Raw genomic sequence first — 18,331 nt, forward strand, 5'->3', positions numbered from 1 at the left:
CGTAGAGAAAACCATCCCATTCACAGTAGCATCAAAAACAATAAAATATTTTGTTATGAATAAATTTAGCCAAGGAAGTAAATGATCTGTACAATGCAAGTTACAAGACTTTGTTGAAGACTGAAGAAGACACAAACCAATGGAAAGACATCCCATATTCATGAATCAAAAGAATCAATAATGTGGAGAAGTCTATACTATCCAAATCCATCTGTAGATTCAACAGCATGCCCACCAATATGCCAATGGCACTCTTCACAGAAATACAAAAAAACAGTCCTAAAACTTGGAACCACAAAAGAACCCTAATAGCCAAAGCAATCCTGGGCGGGGGGGGGGGGGGGGGGGGGTGCAGAGGGACTAGAGGTATCACATTTCCTGATTAAAAACTGTACTACAAAGCTATAGTAATAAAAACAGTATGGTACTGGCATAAAAATAGACCTATAGGCCAATGGAATAGATTGAGAGCCCAGAATTAACCCTCAATTAATATGCCCTCAATTAATATTCAGCAAGGGAGCCAAGAACGCCCAATGGGGAAAGGATAGTCCCCTCAACAAATGGTGTTGGGAAAACTGGATAAACATGTAGAAAACAATGAATTTGATCTCTGTCTTACACCGCTCACAAAATCTAACTCAAAGTGGATCCAAGACTTGAACATCAGACGTGGTGCCCTAAACCTCCTTAGAGAAAACTTAGAGAAGACGCTCCTCGACATTGGTCTTGGCAAAGATTGTTTGGATGTGACACCAAAAGCACAAACAGACAAAAGAAAAACTCAACAGGAGGGACCGTACAAAGCTGAAAGCTTCTGCACAGCAAAATAAAATATCAACAAAATGAAAAGCCAACATACAGAATGGGAGAAATTTTTGCAAACCGTATATCGGAGGAGGGGTTCATATCTGAAATATATAAGAACTCAACGATAAAATGCTCAAGTGCATAACTCCTACAAATCAATAAGAGCAAGAACAACAAAAAAACTCACACAACTCAAAAACAAGCAAACAAAAAAAGATTTTAAAATGGGCAAAGAAACTCAATAGACATTTTTCCAAGAAGACATTCAAATGTCCGACAGGTACGTGAAAAAATGTTCAACGTAAATACTCATCCGGGAAATGCAAATCAAAACCACAATGCAATATCACGTCATACCTGTTAGAATGGCTCTCATCAAGAAAATAAGAGATAACACGTATCGGTGAGGATGTGGAGAAAAGGGAGTACGCTGTGGGTGGGAATGGAAATTGTCTCAACCACTGTCGCAAACAGTATGGAGGGTCCTCAAAAAACTCAACATGTATCTATATGATGCAGCAATCCTCCTTCTGGGTATACACCCTAAGGAAATGAAAGGAGGACATTGAAGACATGAAGGCACTCCCATATTTACTGCAGCAGTATTCACAGTAGCCAAGACCCGGAAACAACTTAAGTGCCCGTCAACAGACGAATGGATAAAGAGGATGCGGCGTATACATGCGATAGGGTATTATTCAGTCATGAGAAAGGACATCCTGCCGTTGGCAACAACACAGACCTTGAACACATTATGCTAAGTGAGATAAGACAGAGGAAAACAACTGTCTGATGTCCTATGTGGAGTCTAAAAAAAAGCAAAATTCATAAAAACCAAGAATAAAACCATAGTTGCCAGGGGATGGGGGAGAGGACAGATGTTGTGTAAGTGTACCAACTTGCAACAAGTAGCAAATAAACCCCAGAGTCTAATGCAGACTGGAATGAGCATAGAAAACATTATTGTGTTTAATCATCGAAACTGCTAAGAGACTAGAACTTGGTTATCACAGTCACTAAAAAGAAAGGACGACTAGGTAACATGATAGAGATGCTAATTATCACTACAATGACAGTCATCTTACAATATATAAATGTATCAAATTAAGATGTTTCACCATTACATTTACACAATGTTCTGTGTTAAGCAATTTCCATTTAGGCTATAGTCACCTGGGGAACTGAAGAATTGTTTTTAAATCAGATTTATGGAGGAGCTTAAATAATTTCATGAACTCGGTTTGAAATTGATCACGGCCTTTAAACAGTCTTATTTTTTCCCCCTAAAAATAGAATCGGTCACCAAGTGACCAAAGTTAGCATGCCCTCTTGTTAACCCAGTTATAGAACATATTACTGGAGCAGCATCAAAAGTTCATCTCAAAAAAATGTTTTATTAGGCTGTTGCCAGAACTGACTTCTGGCAAAAAATCTACCTTGATTCCTTGGCAGTGATCTGCTTGGCTGGGCCCATTCCCCAACATTTAGTAAGAAAAACAGGGTCCTGTAATGGTATCCAATTTCCCTTGAGGACAGCAAGATTCAGTGATAAGCCAGTTCAGTTTCTTTGCACCTGTTGTGGCTAAGCAGGATCACATGAAGTCAGAGGTGATGGTGGAGAAACACTGCAGTCACTCACAAAGCCACTGAGGATCCGGAGAATAAGATTTCAACAACCGAAAAAGTGGACGTAAACAAAGGCGATAAGTCCAGGTCCCTTAAAAAGACATGAAGACAGATTATCTACCAGATGCTAACAGATCACCATATCCTTTAAGAACATAACCAAAGATCCCCAAACACTTGGTAATGAAGCTCTGTGGACATTGGATAACCTGGCCCATCAGCTGACGATCTTTCAGCTGAAAAGAACAAAAGACCCAATTAAATCTGGGTTAAGTGATAAGGACATGTATTATCTTACATGAGAAGTCTGCAGGTTGATTAATTCAGTGGTCCAATCATTTCTGCTCCCGCTTTGCTTCTCTTAGATGTGTTGATATTCCCCTTTTAATCACAGAATGATTCCATCAGTGCTAAACATCACTTCCCTGTGCAATGACTTCTCTAAACTGTAGGAAGTTGATGACCTCTTTAAATTACCCTTCCAACCTAAATCCTCATATTAAATGACTTACGTTTCTCTTGAAAGTGGCATTTAGCTGAAATTTATTTTTTTAACCCATTCAAATAGACCTTGTGTTTTTTTGGGGGGGGGGGAGGGGGGTTATTTGTTTTGATTTTTGCTTTAGAGAGAGAGAGCGAGCACCTAAGCAGGGGAGGGGGCAGAGGGACAGAGAAAGAGAATCCCAAGCAGGCTTCATGCTCAGTGCAGAGCCCGACTCAGGGCTCAGTCATGACCCTGGGATCAAAAACTCAGCCAAAATCAAGAGTTGGACACTCAACCAACTGAGCCACCCAGAAGACCCTAGACTTTGGTCTTTAATGAGGAGTTTTAAACATTTACATTTTGCGGCACCTGCGTGGCTCAGTCAGTTGGGCGTCCGACTTCGGCTCAGGTCATGATCTCGCGGTTTGTGAGTTCGAGCCCCATGTCAGACTCTGTGCTGACAGCTCGGAGCCTGGAGCCTGCTTCAGATTCTGTGTCTCCCTTTCTCTCTGCCCCTCCTCGCTCATACTCTGTCTCTTAATAATAAATAACGTTAAAAATTAAAAAAATAAATAAACAAAACATTTACATTTGTTTTGATAACTGTTCTATTTGGGCTTATCTGTGTGATATTATTTCATGATTTTTATATTTTAATCAACATTTGTTTGGATAACTGTTCTATTTGGGTGTATCTGTGTGATATTATTTCATGATTTTTATATTTTAATCATATGGAATTTCAGTCTGAAACAAGCCTGGTGTAAGGCGAGATACAGAGAAACCAGCTCATGCAAGTACTTGTTGGCCATTATAAGGACTTCGGATTTGTTTTTAATGCAGTGGAAGGACATTGAATTGTTTCAAACGGTGCTTTTTGATCTATACATTTTAAGATCAATATAACCTATTACAAGGGAAAATAGATTATTTGGAGGAAAGAGAGGAAACAGTAAGACCATTTAGGAGCACGTCAACTGTACAGGCAGTAGATGCTGGTGACCTGGCTAGGTGGCAGCATTGGCCACTGAAGGACAGTAATGACTCCAAATTAAGAACTGACATACAAAGATGTGCCAATAGATCAAACGGGTGGCAGATATTAAGAGAGGGAATCAAAGATCAAAAGATTGTATTTGTTTCTGGATGATGGCATTATTCTCTAGATACTGGAGAAGACTGAGGAGGAAAATACATTTTCAAAACAAAGACTAGACAATTAATGTTTTAGATGCATAAATGTATGATATGTCTGAAACAGCCAAATGGATATGCCAAGTCAGCTCTTGGATATGTGAGCTATTTAGTGCTCAGAGTTCAAGTCTTGACCAGAGATAGAAATGAGGGCATCATCGGCCAAGTGAGTTCTGAGAGATACCAACATCGGGGCCTGCCAGATAAAGGAAGGGTAGCCAGCAAAGGACAGTGTGAAAAGGCAGAGTGTGGTGGAAGAAACATCACAGGAGCCATTTTCTCGATGCCAAGAGAGACTGTGTTCCCAGAATTTGGGTTGAGGAAAGATGAGGATGGAAACTGTCATTGCATATGTCATCATGGAGGTCATTATTATCTTACCAAGCATTTTCTTTGGAGTATTAAGGCAAAAGGCCGTTCGCACTGGTGGCAGGATAGAATGGACCGGAGGCAGTAGAGAGACACCATGTGGGAGTCTGGCTATGAAGCCAGTGGAAATCTTTCTTGTTTTCGCACCACTTGTAAAGCTCATTTCAGTCCATAAATACTCAGTGCACATGTGGAATCAGTCTTAATAAATAGTTATCAGGGTAGACATAAAAACCTAACTGGTGTCTAGGCATATATCATCCACTGTTTGGGCAGTAGTATTCTTACTGAAATACGTCTGTATTTCTGAACCGAAGGAACCTACAGTAGCCACGGGTAGGGAAGGATGGGGCAGCCTAGAGCAATTTCCCCTTCAGTGTTGGGTTATGTCCATGAACTCTAGAGTGTGGGTTCTGTGAACTCTTCACCACCATTCCAACTCCTCTTATATCACAGTCTTACTACAGATCTTCATATGAATATCCATTCATCATAAATTATTCTGTGTTCCAGGACAGAAAGATGGAGTCATCCAAACTATTGACATTTTCTAGTGGAAATGACCAGACCATTTACTACATCTAATCTTAGTGATACATTCTTTCAAAAAAAAAAAAAAAGTTAGCGTTGTAAGACTAGGCTTTTTTTTATAAAATTTTTTTTTAACGTTTATTCATTTTTGAGACAGAGAGAGACAGAGCATGAATGGGGGAAGGTCAGAGAGCGAGGGAGACACAGAATCTGAAACAGGCTCCAGGCTCCGAGCTGTCAGCACAGAGCCCGACGTGGGGCTCGAACTCACGGACCGCGAGATCATGACCTGAGCCGAAGTCGGACGCCCAACCGACTGAGCCACCCAGGCGCCCCGAGACTAGGCTTTTTAAATTACTCTGCTTCCCTTACACAAATGGTTATACAGGATCATACTCTACAGAGTTATTTAAATGCATTGTTTATATAATGATATTTTATAGTGGAGCTTTTTTTCCCAGTTTAAATTAGATTATATGACCCTAAATAATATGTCCTATTTTCCACAAGAAACAGATGTTACACCAATGATATATTTTTATATCATCTTGGTTGGGAATACTTCATATGAATGCATATATAAGGGAAACATAGTTACACTGAAAATTAACAGAGATTTACTGAGAGTTACTTTACGAAACCATTTACAAAACATCTAGTGTAATGTGTGCAAATAGGTCCTGAGGAATATTACTTTGAGGCCAAATAGTAATAACAGAAGTAAGGCCATATAATTTGTGCATCGACAATTTCAATGATGGAAAAATTAAAGATAATACATATCAGTTGATAGGCTTTATGCCTGCCTTGTACTTATGTCCATTACAATAACCACACATCATTGTAATATGACTAAGTGGTTATATTAGAAAGTAATTGTTATACCCTTAAAGACTAATTGCCGAGTTGTAGTTCCTTGTAAAAGAGTGCCCTCTGAGAATAATTTCAGCTCACTGGAAAAGTTAACAGTCTATACATTAGTTCCTGTATATTAGTTGCAGTTTCTTGCTTCCATCTGCACAGATTCAGCAACAAAGTCAAAGTCCTCTTGTGCTTTAGTGTATAAACTAAACGTTTCATTTCCTTGATGCTGTTTATCTGACTTCTGTACAAAGTTGCATCTCTGGTTTTGTTTAGGGCCTGAAGGCGCCCTTTTTGAACATTCAGTGGAGACCCCACTCGTCAGAGCCGACCCATTTCAGGACCTGAGGTAAGAATTCTGTTCACATTTAAACTCTTGTATGGAAGGCACCTGGATATGTGCTGGAATAATATTTTAGCCGTTATTACCAGCATCTGCCTTATTCCGTTCACCGTCTTTATTCTCATCATGTTCCACTTACCAGCTAGTGGCAACTTACTAAAATCCAAGGACACTAAAAAGTGCTACAGATTCCCTATGCTTAATCCGCCCCCAACAGAAAACTTACCACCTTAACCACTTTTAAGTGTGCGGTTCGAAAGTATTGAGTACATTCACACTGTTGTACCACCATCACCACCACCCATCTCCAGAATTCTTTTCATTTCGCAAAACTGATACTCTGTGGCGGGTAAACTCCTCCCTATTCTCACCCGCCACCAACCCTGGAAACCACCATCCCGCTTTCTGTCTCCATGAATTTTATGCCTCTAGGCACCTCATGCAAGTGGAATCATACAGTATTTGTACTTTGTGACCGGCCCTTTCACTTAGGATAATGTCCTCAACAATGTGTATCTTTACCTAATGTCAGAAGATACACAATCACCAGTTCCAGATGCAAAGGGATTCTTCATACAGGGTCTCCGTGTGCCTATGTGCATTTCACTTGATCACTGCACTACCGATGACATTTATTCCAATATTATATTTGTATTTTATAAAAAATCAAAGCACTTTTTTTATTGAGTTATTTTTAAAGTTTATTTATTTTGAGAGAGAGAGAGCGTGCGCACACGAGCAGGGGAGGGGCAGAGAGAGGGAAAGACAAAATCCCAAGCAGGCTCCATGATGCCAGCGTAGAGCCCAATGCGGGGCTTGACTCATGAACAGGAGATCATGACCTGAGCCGAGGTCAAGATTCAGATGTTTAACCTACTAAGCCACCCAGGCACCCCCAAATACTATTTTTTAAAACAAATGTCTAAAGTCTAAGGCATCGCTCAAAATTATATTCAAATATATCTGTGAAATACACACGTGTAAATATCACAAATTTAAATTTTGATATTTGCTCAAATGATAGTCATAGAAGGGTGACAATTACTATTTAAGTAAAAAGGTAATTAATTTGTATTTAAACTAGATTTGCATTTCTTATAGCAAAATCATTTGAACTTGAAATAAAGGCAGAACAATTAACATCCTAATATATTATGTATCATAGAAGAAATAAAGTACAGTCCTGGCTTTACACTGAGAAGCCTTGTGACCTTGGCCAAACTAAACTTTGGAAACTATTTTTTCTCATTTATCAAATGCTGGTAGTAATACATATCTCAAAGGATTCTGGGAAAGATTTAATAAGCTGTTAGGTTAAGAGTATTTTGTAAACTGGAAGTTGAAGACACATAATCATTTTTATTATCAGTATTATACCAAGTGAATAATCACACTAAATGGAATAAAAGGAAATTAAGCATTTCTCTTATCTTTAATGCTTAATTAAATATTAGTCAAAAGCAAGTGAGAGTTTAATTTATCTTACCCACTTAGAGAACATTTGCAGCATGAAAATAAATTGTGACTCTAATTACGTTAGAGAACAGTTTCATTAATTTTGATAAAGGGTCATAAGATCAATATTACAGAATGATTATAGTTAGGAAAGAAGAACATTTTACTTTTCTAGGATACAAAAGTGATGCAATATCTTTAAAACATAATCCCATTAAAACCATTTTGAAATTATAAAATCATACGAACTGTAGAGATACCAAACTCCTTTTTGAACTAAATGTCACTGTTTTAAAAGATAGAGAGCTTGAAATTAAACCATTCATCCTATCTTGTCCATCAGGATATAAATCTGCCTGTCCTACAGCAGACCCTTGCTAAAAAAGAAATGGCAGACAAGTAGCCTCTTGCTTTCTGAAACGTGACATAGTGCGGGACGTCACATAACCCAGGCATTATAACCAAATTGACTGAGGAAATAACAAACTTGTAAGAATTCCTGGAGGAATGGGGTGAAGCTAGAAGGTATCAGCTAACATGTCCTGAATGTCACGCATCTGTGCTCCATGCTGTCTCAAAGTTTATCTCATTTAATCATCAGCTCGACCCTAAAAATTATCAGCTTCATCCCCATTTTATAAAACAGAAAGACTGAGATCAAGACAGTAGCGTGTTCTAAGCAAAGATTAAAGAGTGTCCAAAAGATCATCCAAATTCAGCTCTGACCCCAAAGCCCACGTGCATTGACTATATTGTCTCCACCAGCTAAGTGGACCCCTGGGTGGTTTATCCTTTGATTTACAGCCAGACTCCACTAATCGATTATATGATAGTCACATTTTCTTCTGTAAATCCTTACTATAAACCTTCTCCCACTTTTTCTTTCTGAGTCCAGTACCATTACTATTCTTGGCCCAAGTACAGTGAAAATGATTCTAGAATATCCTGAAAGGAAAGAATGTGGATTTTGTAGGGTTGCGATCATAATGCATTTGCAAATATATCTCTGAAATATACATGTGTAAATATCACAAATTTAAATTTTGATATTTGCTCAAATGATAGTCATAGAAGGGTGACAATTACTATTTAAGAAAAAAGATAATTAATTTGTATTTAAACTAGATTTGCGGGGTGCCTGGGTGGCGCAGTCGGTTAAGCGTCCAACTTCAGCCAGGTCACGATCTCGCGGTCCGTGGGTTCGAGCCCCGCGTCAGGCTCTGGGCTGATGGCTCGGAGCCTGGAGCCTCTTTCCGATTCTGTGTCTCCCTCTCTCTCTGCCCCTCCCCCGTTCATGCTCTGTCTCTCTCTGTCCCAAAAATAAATACAAAAACGTTGAAAAAAAATTTTTTTTAACTAGATTTGCATTTCTTATAGCAAAATCAGTCACAAGGACAATATGAACTCTGACATGCTGCCTTCATTTTGACTTGCTGTTCATTCATGTGATGTAATTCATTGTTTTTTTTTTTTAATTTTTTTCAACGTTTATTTATTTTTGGGACAGAGAGAGACAGAGCATGAACGGGGGAGGGGCAGAGAGAGAGGGAGACACAGAATCGGAAACAGGCTCCAGGCTCTGAGCTGTCAGCACAGAGCCCGATGCGGGGCTCAAACTCACGGACCGTGAGATCATGACCTGAGCTGAAGTCGGACGCTTAACCGACCAAGCCACCCAGGCGCCCCAGAATTCATTGTTTTTTTTAAAAAATTGAGCAAAAATGTACCAGACGTGTTTTTGTGCCAGGGTAGATGCTAGTTCTGCACTGATAAAAGGCATGGATCCTGCTCTTCATGATTTTAAAGTCTGTTGGGAAGTGAAATAGGCAAACAAGTTAGAACAGTATAGTTCCTTGCTCTGATGAAAGTCCAAAATATAGTGAGGGCATAGGAGAAAAAGCTCAAAATCTTCCCGGGGTTATCTGAGATGACGTCACAGGGAAGGAAGCGTTTGAACTGAAACTTAAGGAATGGGGAAACATTAACATCACAGGGTAAACTCTGCAACCCAATAGGGATGTGGTGGCAATTGACTAAGTGACTATTTGTAAATTGCCGGAAACAATGCCTAGCACCTGGCCAGTAATACAGGTGTGTCTTCATTAGGTAAAGTAAAAGGAGAGGACGCAGAAACATTTGCTCCTGTTTCAAACACTTGTAAATACGAGTTTACTTCTAAATAAATAAATAAAATAAACAAATAAATAGGAAGGAAGGCAAGGAAGGGGAGAGGGAGGGAGGAAGGAAATAAATACTTATAAATCTATATTGTAGACTTATAAAACATTGTTCAGCTAGAAAGCGAGACAAGCTCATCCTTAGGTCTCAGTAACAAAGAGGAAATTCATTGTCAGAGCTGAGCTAATGTACTGCTAGAGAATCAGGATCCCATAGAGATGGGGGGCCGGGACCTTAATGTATTATGGGACGGGATGCCAAGCCACAGCCTAGTGTGTGTGAAATGCTCAGGCTGAGACGCCCTGTACACCCTGGTCTCCCAGAGAAGTTATTGTAGAAAATTTGCCTGGTAGTCTAAAGATGCTGCGACTTGGGCCCTGGGTTGGGTGACCCAAAAGAAATCAGGAACTACAGGCCTTTGCTTGGCCAAGACAGGAGGACTATATCCACACTACCTCATAAGATCTCAGAGCTGGAAAATTAATGTCAAAAACTGCACTGAAGTCCAACTACTTTGAAGAAAGTATCCCATTACCCATGACATAAAAACACCTATGGAAGACAGACAGTCATTGCTGAAGATGCGTTTACTACAATAATAATAATAATGCAAAGACATAGAATTAGCAGCCACTACAAGTTACCCTCTGAAACTCTAAGCAAGAGAGCAAAGTGAGAGATTTTTAAAAGATATGAATAAAAGGCTCAAAGAGAAAAAAATGTATTCTTTAAAAAAAAAATTTTTAATGTTTATTTTTAGTTTTGAGAGAACAGACGGGGGAGGTCAGAGTGAGAGGGAGACAGGATCTGAAGGGGGCTCTGTGCCGAGAGCGGAGAGCCCATCAGGGGAATTCACAAACCACAAGATCATGACCTGAGCCGAAGTCGGATGCCACACCGACTGAGCCACCCAGGTGCCCTCAAAGAGAACAAAATTTTGAATACAAGGTTAGGCAATGTCACAGTCGTATGAAAATGGCAGATTTGAAAAATAACAGAATAGAAATTCGAGAAGTGAGCGATCAGGTAATTAAATTCCGTGTCACCCAGCAGTTGGTTCCTCATCTCATTCTGCAATAAAAGAAATCAGGATTCTTTGAAGAAATGGCTCATTCTAGGACGGGGGCAGCGAATGTAGAAGATGAATTTGGAACCTTTTGCAGTGCCAGTGAATAAGCCGTGCTCAAAAATCAAAACAGCAAGGGTACATCAAAAAGACCCAGGAGCCAAATGAACGAGCTCCCAGTCGAAGGACTCCCAGTCACAGCTGGACAATTTAAGCAAAAAAAAAAAAAAAAAAAATCGTAGCATATTGAATTGTAACCCAAAGGAGGTCGATATCGAATCTCCGTGATTTTTAGTTTCCATCAAATACACGGTAAAGCGATGATGAGTGTTATTTCAAAATGACGGTGTGTATAATATGCAGAAATGATATCTTTTGTAAATACTTAAACTTACGAAAAACACAACGTTAACTTAAAACTGTGTAACGGGTGCGTAGTTTTTCAGATATCTTTTAGGAAGGAGAGCCCTGCTCTGAGTTGTCTATTCTACCAAGTTTTACAAAGCGTGGGTTTGGGATGTGAACATACGGAACTTTGCCAAACCTGGCCAGTGTGCCTCTCAAAGTGCCTGATCCGATTTATTGCTCCACGAGCAGTGTAAGGGTCTGTCTTTCCTCACCTTTTTACCTGTATTTTGCACTGTCAGACTTGATGATCTGTTTCATGTTATCTTGTGTTATTTTACTTTTCATTTCCCTAGGGACTAGTGTAGTTCAGCATCTTTCACATTTTTATTTTGTTATTTAAATACTCAGCCTTCTCTTCAGATTTTATAAATCGTTCCCTTTTTATTTAAGGCTGCTTCTCCTGGAACTGCCTTCCATCTCCTTTGCTTCTTTAATGACTCTTTAAAATGGATTTGTAGAGGGGCGCCTGGGTGTCTCAGTCAGTTAAGCGTCCAACTTCGGCTCAGGTCGTGATCTCATAGTTCATGGGTTTGAGCTCCGCGTCGGGCTTTGTGCTGACAGCTCAGAGTCTGGAGCCTGCTTGGGATTCTGTGTCTCCCTCCCTCTCTCTCTCTCTGCCCCTCCCCTGCTTGTGCTCCGTCTCTGTCTCTGTCTCTCTCTCTCTCTCTCAAAATAAACATTAAAACAAAATTTTAGTGGATTTGTAGGGATTAAAGTATAATATAAAATATTCTGAATATTAACATTTTTCCTGTTAACATTCTATTTTTAATGTTTATACACTCAAATTTATTTATAATTTCATTCATTACATCTGGATTTTAAGACATAATTTGAAACTTTCCTTACAGAAAGAGGAAGTCAGGCATGTTGCTTGTCTGGTCTTGCCTTTTACATTACGATACATTTTAGATCCCTGATGCCTTTAGAGTTTATTCCTGTATCCGGTATCAGGTGTGAAGTGTGGGTCTAATTTTATCTTTTCCAGTCATCCAGCCACCGGAGCCAGCAACTAGATTATCTATTAGAAATTCCACCTTTGTCGCTACAATTTGAAATAAAACCTTTATCATCTATTAAATTTCCCTATGCACGTGCGTCTGTTTGTGTATTTTCTGTTCTGTTCCCCTAGTCTTCCTGTTCAGGTCCTAGTCCCAACCTTGTTAAATAGGGTATAAAGTTTATTTTATTTTATTTTATTTTATTTTATTAAGTTTATTTATTTATTTTGAGTTGGGGAGAAGCAGAGAGAAGGAGAGAGAGAATCCCAAGTAGGATCCATACGGGCAGCACGGAGCCTGATATGGGGCTCAAACCCGCAAACCATGAGATCATGACCTGAGCTGAAACCAAGACTTGGATGCTTAACCAGCTGAGCCATGCACGTGCCCCTATAAAATACAGTTTAATGTCTGGTAGGACTAGTCTCTCTCTCTCTCTCTCTCTCTCTCTCTCTCTCTGTCTTCTTCTCTCTCTCTCTCTGTCACACACATGCACACATACCCTTGTAGCTTTCAATATTTCTCTGCCAGTTCTCGCTTATTTTTCCGAACTTGAGCATTAACTTATCTAGTTCAAGAAAAGCATATTCTTTTATTAGGATTATCTTAAATTCATAAATTAACTCGGGGAAAACTGACATCTTTATGTCATTATTTACCCGAAAAACATGGGATGTCTTTCCATTTGTTGAAATCCATTTTTGCCCTTTCAGGAATACTTAGAAGTTTTCCTTATGTATGTTTTTCACATTTCTTGGAAGTTTACCGCTAAGCTCGGCACCCGGCTGGCTCAGTTGAGTATCCAACTTCGGCTCGGGTCATGACCTCAGTTCGTGAGTTCAAGCCCCACATCTGGCTCTCTGCTGTCAGCTCAAAGCCAGCTTCAGACCCTCTGTCTCCCTCTCTCTGCCCCTCCCCTGCTCGCTCACTCTCTCTCTCCCTCTCTCTCTGTCTCTCAGAAATAAAGATTTTCTTTTAAAAAGTTTACCCCTAAGCTCACCTTTGTCGCGATTATATCCCCTAACAAGTTACCACTGTGGGTATGAAAGCTACTGATTGCCGTGTGATAATTTATATAAACAACCTTACCAGACTTTTTATTCTTTGAGTCAGTTTTATGTTGGCTCGTTAGGGTTTTCAGGTACGCTGTCCTATCATCTGCAGATGAATATACTATTGCGCCTTCTTTTCCAACTCTGTGTCTCGGATTGGTTTCTGATATCTCATCCCATGTCCCAGCACTGTTAGCGCCACGTGAGAAAGAAGTGGGCGTAGTGTAATCCTTGCCTTTTCCCAGTCTGAATGCAGATGCCCCCGGTGTTCCCCCATGAAGACGATGTGAATACGTGTTTTATAAAGCAAATAAATACCGTTTTCTATTTTGTGTTGAATGGCCGTTAGACTTTGTCAAAGACTCTTTGGCCCTTGTGGAGATGGTCATGTTTATGTGTTCTTTAGATGCACTAACACAGTGCATCATGGCCATGGGTGTTTCATGCCACACCAATCTTGCATTCGTGGAATCAATTCTACTTGGTCACGGCACATTCTTTTCTTAAACTGGTGTTCAATTCCACCTGCCAATATTCTATCTAGAACCTTCGCGTTCATATACCTTTAGTGATGTCAGTCTGTAACTTTCTTGTTTGTGTGCTATTCTCGTAAGGTTTGGGTAACTATGTTATCCATGCTTTTCAAGAATGGGGAAGATTTCCCTTATTTTCAGTGTTCTGGAATGATTTGTTGACAATTGGGATGCTCTGATCTCTGAAGGTTTTTGGTGGAATTCTCCCTGGAACCATATGGGCCTGATTAATTTTTTAAATATAATTCCTTAAGAGTGCAATTCTTCTTGAGGCGCCTGGGTGGCTCAGTCAGGTAAGCGTCTGACTTCAGCTCAGGTCATGTCACCGGTTGTGAGTTCGAGTCCCGTGTCGGGCTCTGTGCTGACAGCTCGGAGCCTGCAGCCTGCTTCGGATTCTGTGTCTCCCTCTCTCTCTGCCCCTTCCTCGCTCCTGCTCTGTCTGTCTGTCTGTCTGTCTCTCTCTCTCAAAAATAAATGAATATTAAAAATTTTTTAAAAAAAAGCTTCCAGCTTCAGCTCAGGTCATGATCTCACAGTTTGTGGGTTCGAGCCCTGCGTCAGGCTCTGTGCTGACAGCTCAGATCCTGGAACCTGCTTTCGATTCTTTGTCTCCGTCTCTCTGCCCCTCCCTCATTCCTTCTCTGTCTCTCTCTGTCAGGAGTAAATAAACATTAAAAAAATAGTGCAATCCTTCTTTTACTGATTTTTTTTAAAATTTTTAACACGTATTTATTTTTTGAGAGACAGAGAGGGAGTGCGAGCAGGGTAGGGGCAGAGAGAGAGGGAGACACAGAATCTAAATCAGGTTCCAGGCTCTGAGCTGTCAACACAGAGCCTGATGTGGAGCTCAAACTCATGAACCATGAGATAGTTACCTGAGCCAAAGTCGAATGCTTAACCGACTGAGCCACCCAGGCACCCCCAAATCTTCTTCTTGGAGAAATTTGTCTGTTTAAACCTTTACCTTTATAAGGGTCAATGTTGATCAACTGTTTTTGCCTAGATAATTATTAATGTATTCTTGGTTTTCACATATATTTGCATATGGTCTGAAAGTGTTATCTTGGGAATATTTTAATTCCTTCTCTTTCCGTGTTTTTTGAAACAACTCATTGATAAAAAATCAGTGTCTACAAATGCATGATTAACAAATGAAGCATTGAATTGATCTCACACAGCTTGCATAATCACATTCCTCATCCCAAGTATTTATTTTTAATTTATCACAGGTTACTATTCCAAGTCTACTTAAATAGTGAAAGTAATTTGTGCCTCATGGTGATTGGCAGTTTATGGTGTGGCTCGTTTTCCTTAATTCTAGAAATTCCAAGAAAAAAGAAAAAGTCATAAAATATCAAAACAAAACAGTACATTTAGTCAACTCAACAAGTGGAAACAGTTTAAAGAATTGAAAGTTTCAGCCAATAACAGGAAAAAAAAAGAAAAAAAAGGAGGGGGTCTGCCTGGCTGGCTCAGTCAGTGAAGCCTATGACTCAGCACCTTGGAGGTGGGGGTTCCAGCAGTACATTGGGTGTAGAGATTACTTAAAAATTAAAATCTTAAAAAAAAAAAAAAAAAGAAGTTTCATCCAGGAACAGAATAGTGAAAATAAACCCTTAGGAACTTGAGTGTATTGGAAAACACTGTTTGGGCATTAGGAAGGGAACGAATTCTTTCACAACCACGTTTGCTTTTCAGATTTAGGACTTTGATCCAACCAGATTTGTTTTTCGTGTGGGGTATATCTTATGTTTCAGTTTCTCAAATTTCTGGATTTGAGATTTAACCCCCTACCTACAGTAAAGTTCCTAACTTTTAATAGGGGAATTAACCATTTATATTGATTGTTACCACTGACATACTTGACATATTTCTGTGGTATTATGTTTTATTTACTGTGCTTGTTCATTTCATTTTTTCTTCTTACTGACCTTTGGTTAGATCAAGAAGCTTTTCCTTACTTTCCCTCTGGTATTTTCCTCTACTGGTTCTGTTTTTATTCTTGTAATGATTACCCTTTATATTTTACATGCATGGAGATAAATTAATACTTTCTGATGAAGTTTAAGTGATTATCATTCTCTTCCCAAATTATAAAAAAAAAAAAATTTAAGTTATTCCCATCTTGTTCCCACTTTGCTTTTACTCATATCTCCGTTTTCTGTTTTTCAAGCAATACCTATTCAGCTTTACCCACACAGTGTGTTGATTATCCTAATGTCCACCATTAGATGGTGCTTGCAAAATACTCTTTTTGCAAAATATTGCTTCTTGCAAAATACTCTTTTCCTCTGGTTTTAGTTCCTAGAAGCACTGTATAGATAGTAAACTTTTCCCTCTGGGCCTGAAATGTCTAGTCCCTTCATAGTGGAATGATAGTTAAGCTGGGATAGATTTTTAGGCCGATGGTAAATTTTCATCAGCATTCTCGAGATATTATTCATTACTTTTGGGTCTTTGGTGAGCAATTTCATTCTGAATATTCCTCATTAATCTCAAAGTTTTGCCGTTCTACCACCAAGTGTCTGGGTGCCGGGTATGTCTTAATTCATACTTGGGTATTAGGTTGCCACTTCAATGTTAGGAACTCTTGTTATTTGTAAATTCTGGAAAGTGATTAACCGTGACCTCGTCATTTCCGTGTCTTCTCATTCTCCAGAGTACAGGCGGTCTTAACTTGTGGTCTGTGGATCCCCTGGGTATCCAAGAATAGAATTTAGCGGGCTAATGATTTTGAACGTGAAAAAGAAATCCTTCATTTTCGCTGACCTCCAATTCACATTTTGCATTCCTTCAGCTATAAATGAAAGGCAACAAACCACAGTAGTATCAGCAGTTTCTTTGACTTTTTCGTCTGTAGAAGCCAGAGGTACCTCAGTATCACGTAAAGGTTATAGCTAGTATCACAGAATTCGTTACACACTCTTCCCTGCTTTGAAATTACACTAGTTGTAAGACCTCCGACCAGATCTTATTTAGTACATCACTAAACAAGCTCATAAATTGCTGTATCACCCATTGAAAGATATTTTTACATTTGTATTTAAAAGTCATTAGTTCCCTTTGAAATTCTATGTGCTTTATTTTATGCATTGAAAAACATTAAACTTCTATTTCAGATTTTACATTTCTCGTTTTTCCACTGAATTACCAAAGCCACATTACAACGTCCTGTTCTCTTGTCATACGGGGCACGCCTCCCATTTAGCCTGCCAGAAAACTTCAATTTTTTTATTTCATGAATTTCTACTTACTTGGTTTTCATTTTTTTTTAAGTTTCACTTATTAATTTTTGTGTGTGTGAGCGAGAGAGAGGCAGAGGAAGTGACAGAGAATCCTAAGCAGGCTCCGTGCTGGGAGCGTGGAGCCTGACTGGGGGCTCGATCTCACAAACCGTGAGATCATACACAAAACCAAAATCAAGAGTCGTTCGCCCAGCCAGCTAAGCCGCCCAGGCGCACCTGCTTACCTGGTTTTTAAGTCTTTCTTTTTCTACTCTGGTCTTGTTCTATGAGCATTGATTTATCTCTTTGGATGCCCTGAACTTAGTTACGTGTTAGTTGACTGATCTGACTGATCTGTTATCTCTAGTTCCTCATGTTGAGAGATTCGCCCATGTGGTTTGGCAATTCTGGGCATTCATGCCCTTTGGCTCTTCATCTGGGAGAAGCGGTCGGGGAGACCCTTCCATTTGCCTTTCATGTCTGTTTCACTTTCACTTCTGCCCGGGCCCTGCAGGGGGCACTGTTCTGAAGCCAGGGTTTATAAGTATTTCCCAGGTTGGGCTCCTGCAAGGCCTGAATAGTGTGTGCGTGCGTTTGGGTTCTACACTAATGCATGACTGAAGACTCTCTGCTCACATCCCCGAACGAGCAGCCTGCTTTAGGGTTGTTACCATGCCGTGTTTCACCTCCCATCTGTGTGCCCAGAGCCCGTTGCCAAACACCTCTGTCCCGCCCCCCCCACCCCCTTCCCGTAGTTGGCCTCAACTCCTTCCTTGTAGAGATTTAAAATACCAGTCCACATGGCATTAGTCTGCCCAGTACCTCGAGGGCTCCAGCATTTCAACTCCCACTCATCACTCTAGGAGTTTCTTGTGTTTCTGGCACAATGAAAATGCCCTTTGCTTGTTGTTTTTTATGCCTAGTATGTGTTTTAATGTATTTTGTTTCCCCATTGTATTTTAGCCAGCATTTATGTGTAAGTGGGCACTGAGAGGAGAGCTCTGAGCCGCTTATCTGTCTTGAGCAGACTTAATAGATTTGTCTGTAAAACATAGCTGGAATCGGGTCGTTCCTCTGCTTACAGCCTTTCATCTGCTTGAATGTTAGACTCCTAAAGGCAGGAAGCTTGTCTGCCTTGTTTGCTCCTGTTTTTCTACAAACCTAGAACAGCGCATAATAGGGACTTCATAAATAAG

The 18,331-nt window shown here is 39.8% G+C and overlaps 1 protein-coding gene across 5 annotated transcripts in view; it reads left to right on the plus strand.

The window, feature by feature from the left end:
* SGCG (sarcoglycan gamma) overlaps positions 1-18,331 on the plus strand; it is a 132,305-nt gene that overhangs the window by 107,839 nt on the left and 6,135 nt on the right. For all 5 annotated transcript variants that reach the window (XM_053207394.1, XM_027064536.2, XM_027064535.2 and 2 more), the window contains exon 6: positions 6,152-6,224. In XM_053207394.1, coding sequence (XP_053063369.1) covers positions 6,152-6,224 — 73 coding nt within the window. The remainder of the gene's footprint in view (positions 1-6,151; positions 6,225-18,331) is intronic.

Source organism: Acinonyx jubatus, chromosome A1 (genome assembly GCF_027475565.1).
Source record: "Acinonyx jubatus isolate Ajub_Pintada_27869175 chromosome A1, VMU_Ajub_asm_v1.0, whole genome shotgun sequence".
In the NCBI taxonomy this organism is placed as follows: domain Eukaryota; kingdom Metazoa; phylum Chordata; class Mammalia; order Carnivora; family Felidae; genus Acinonyx; species Acinonyx jubatus.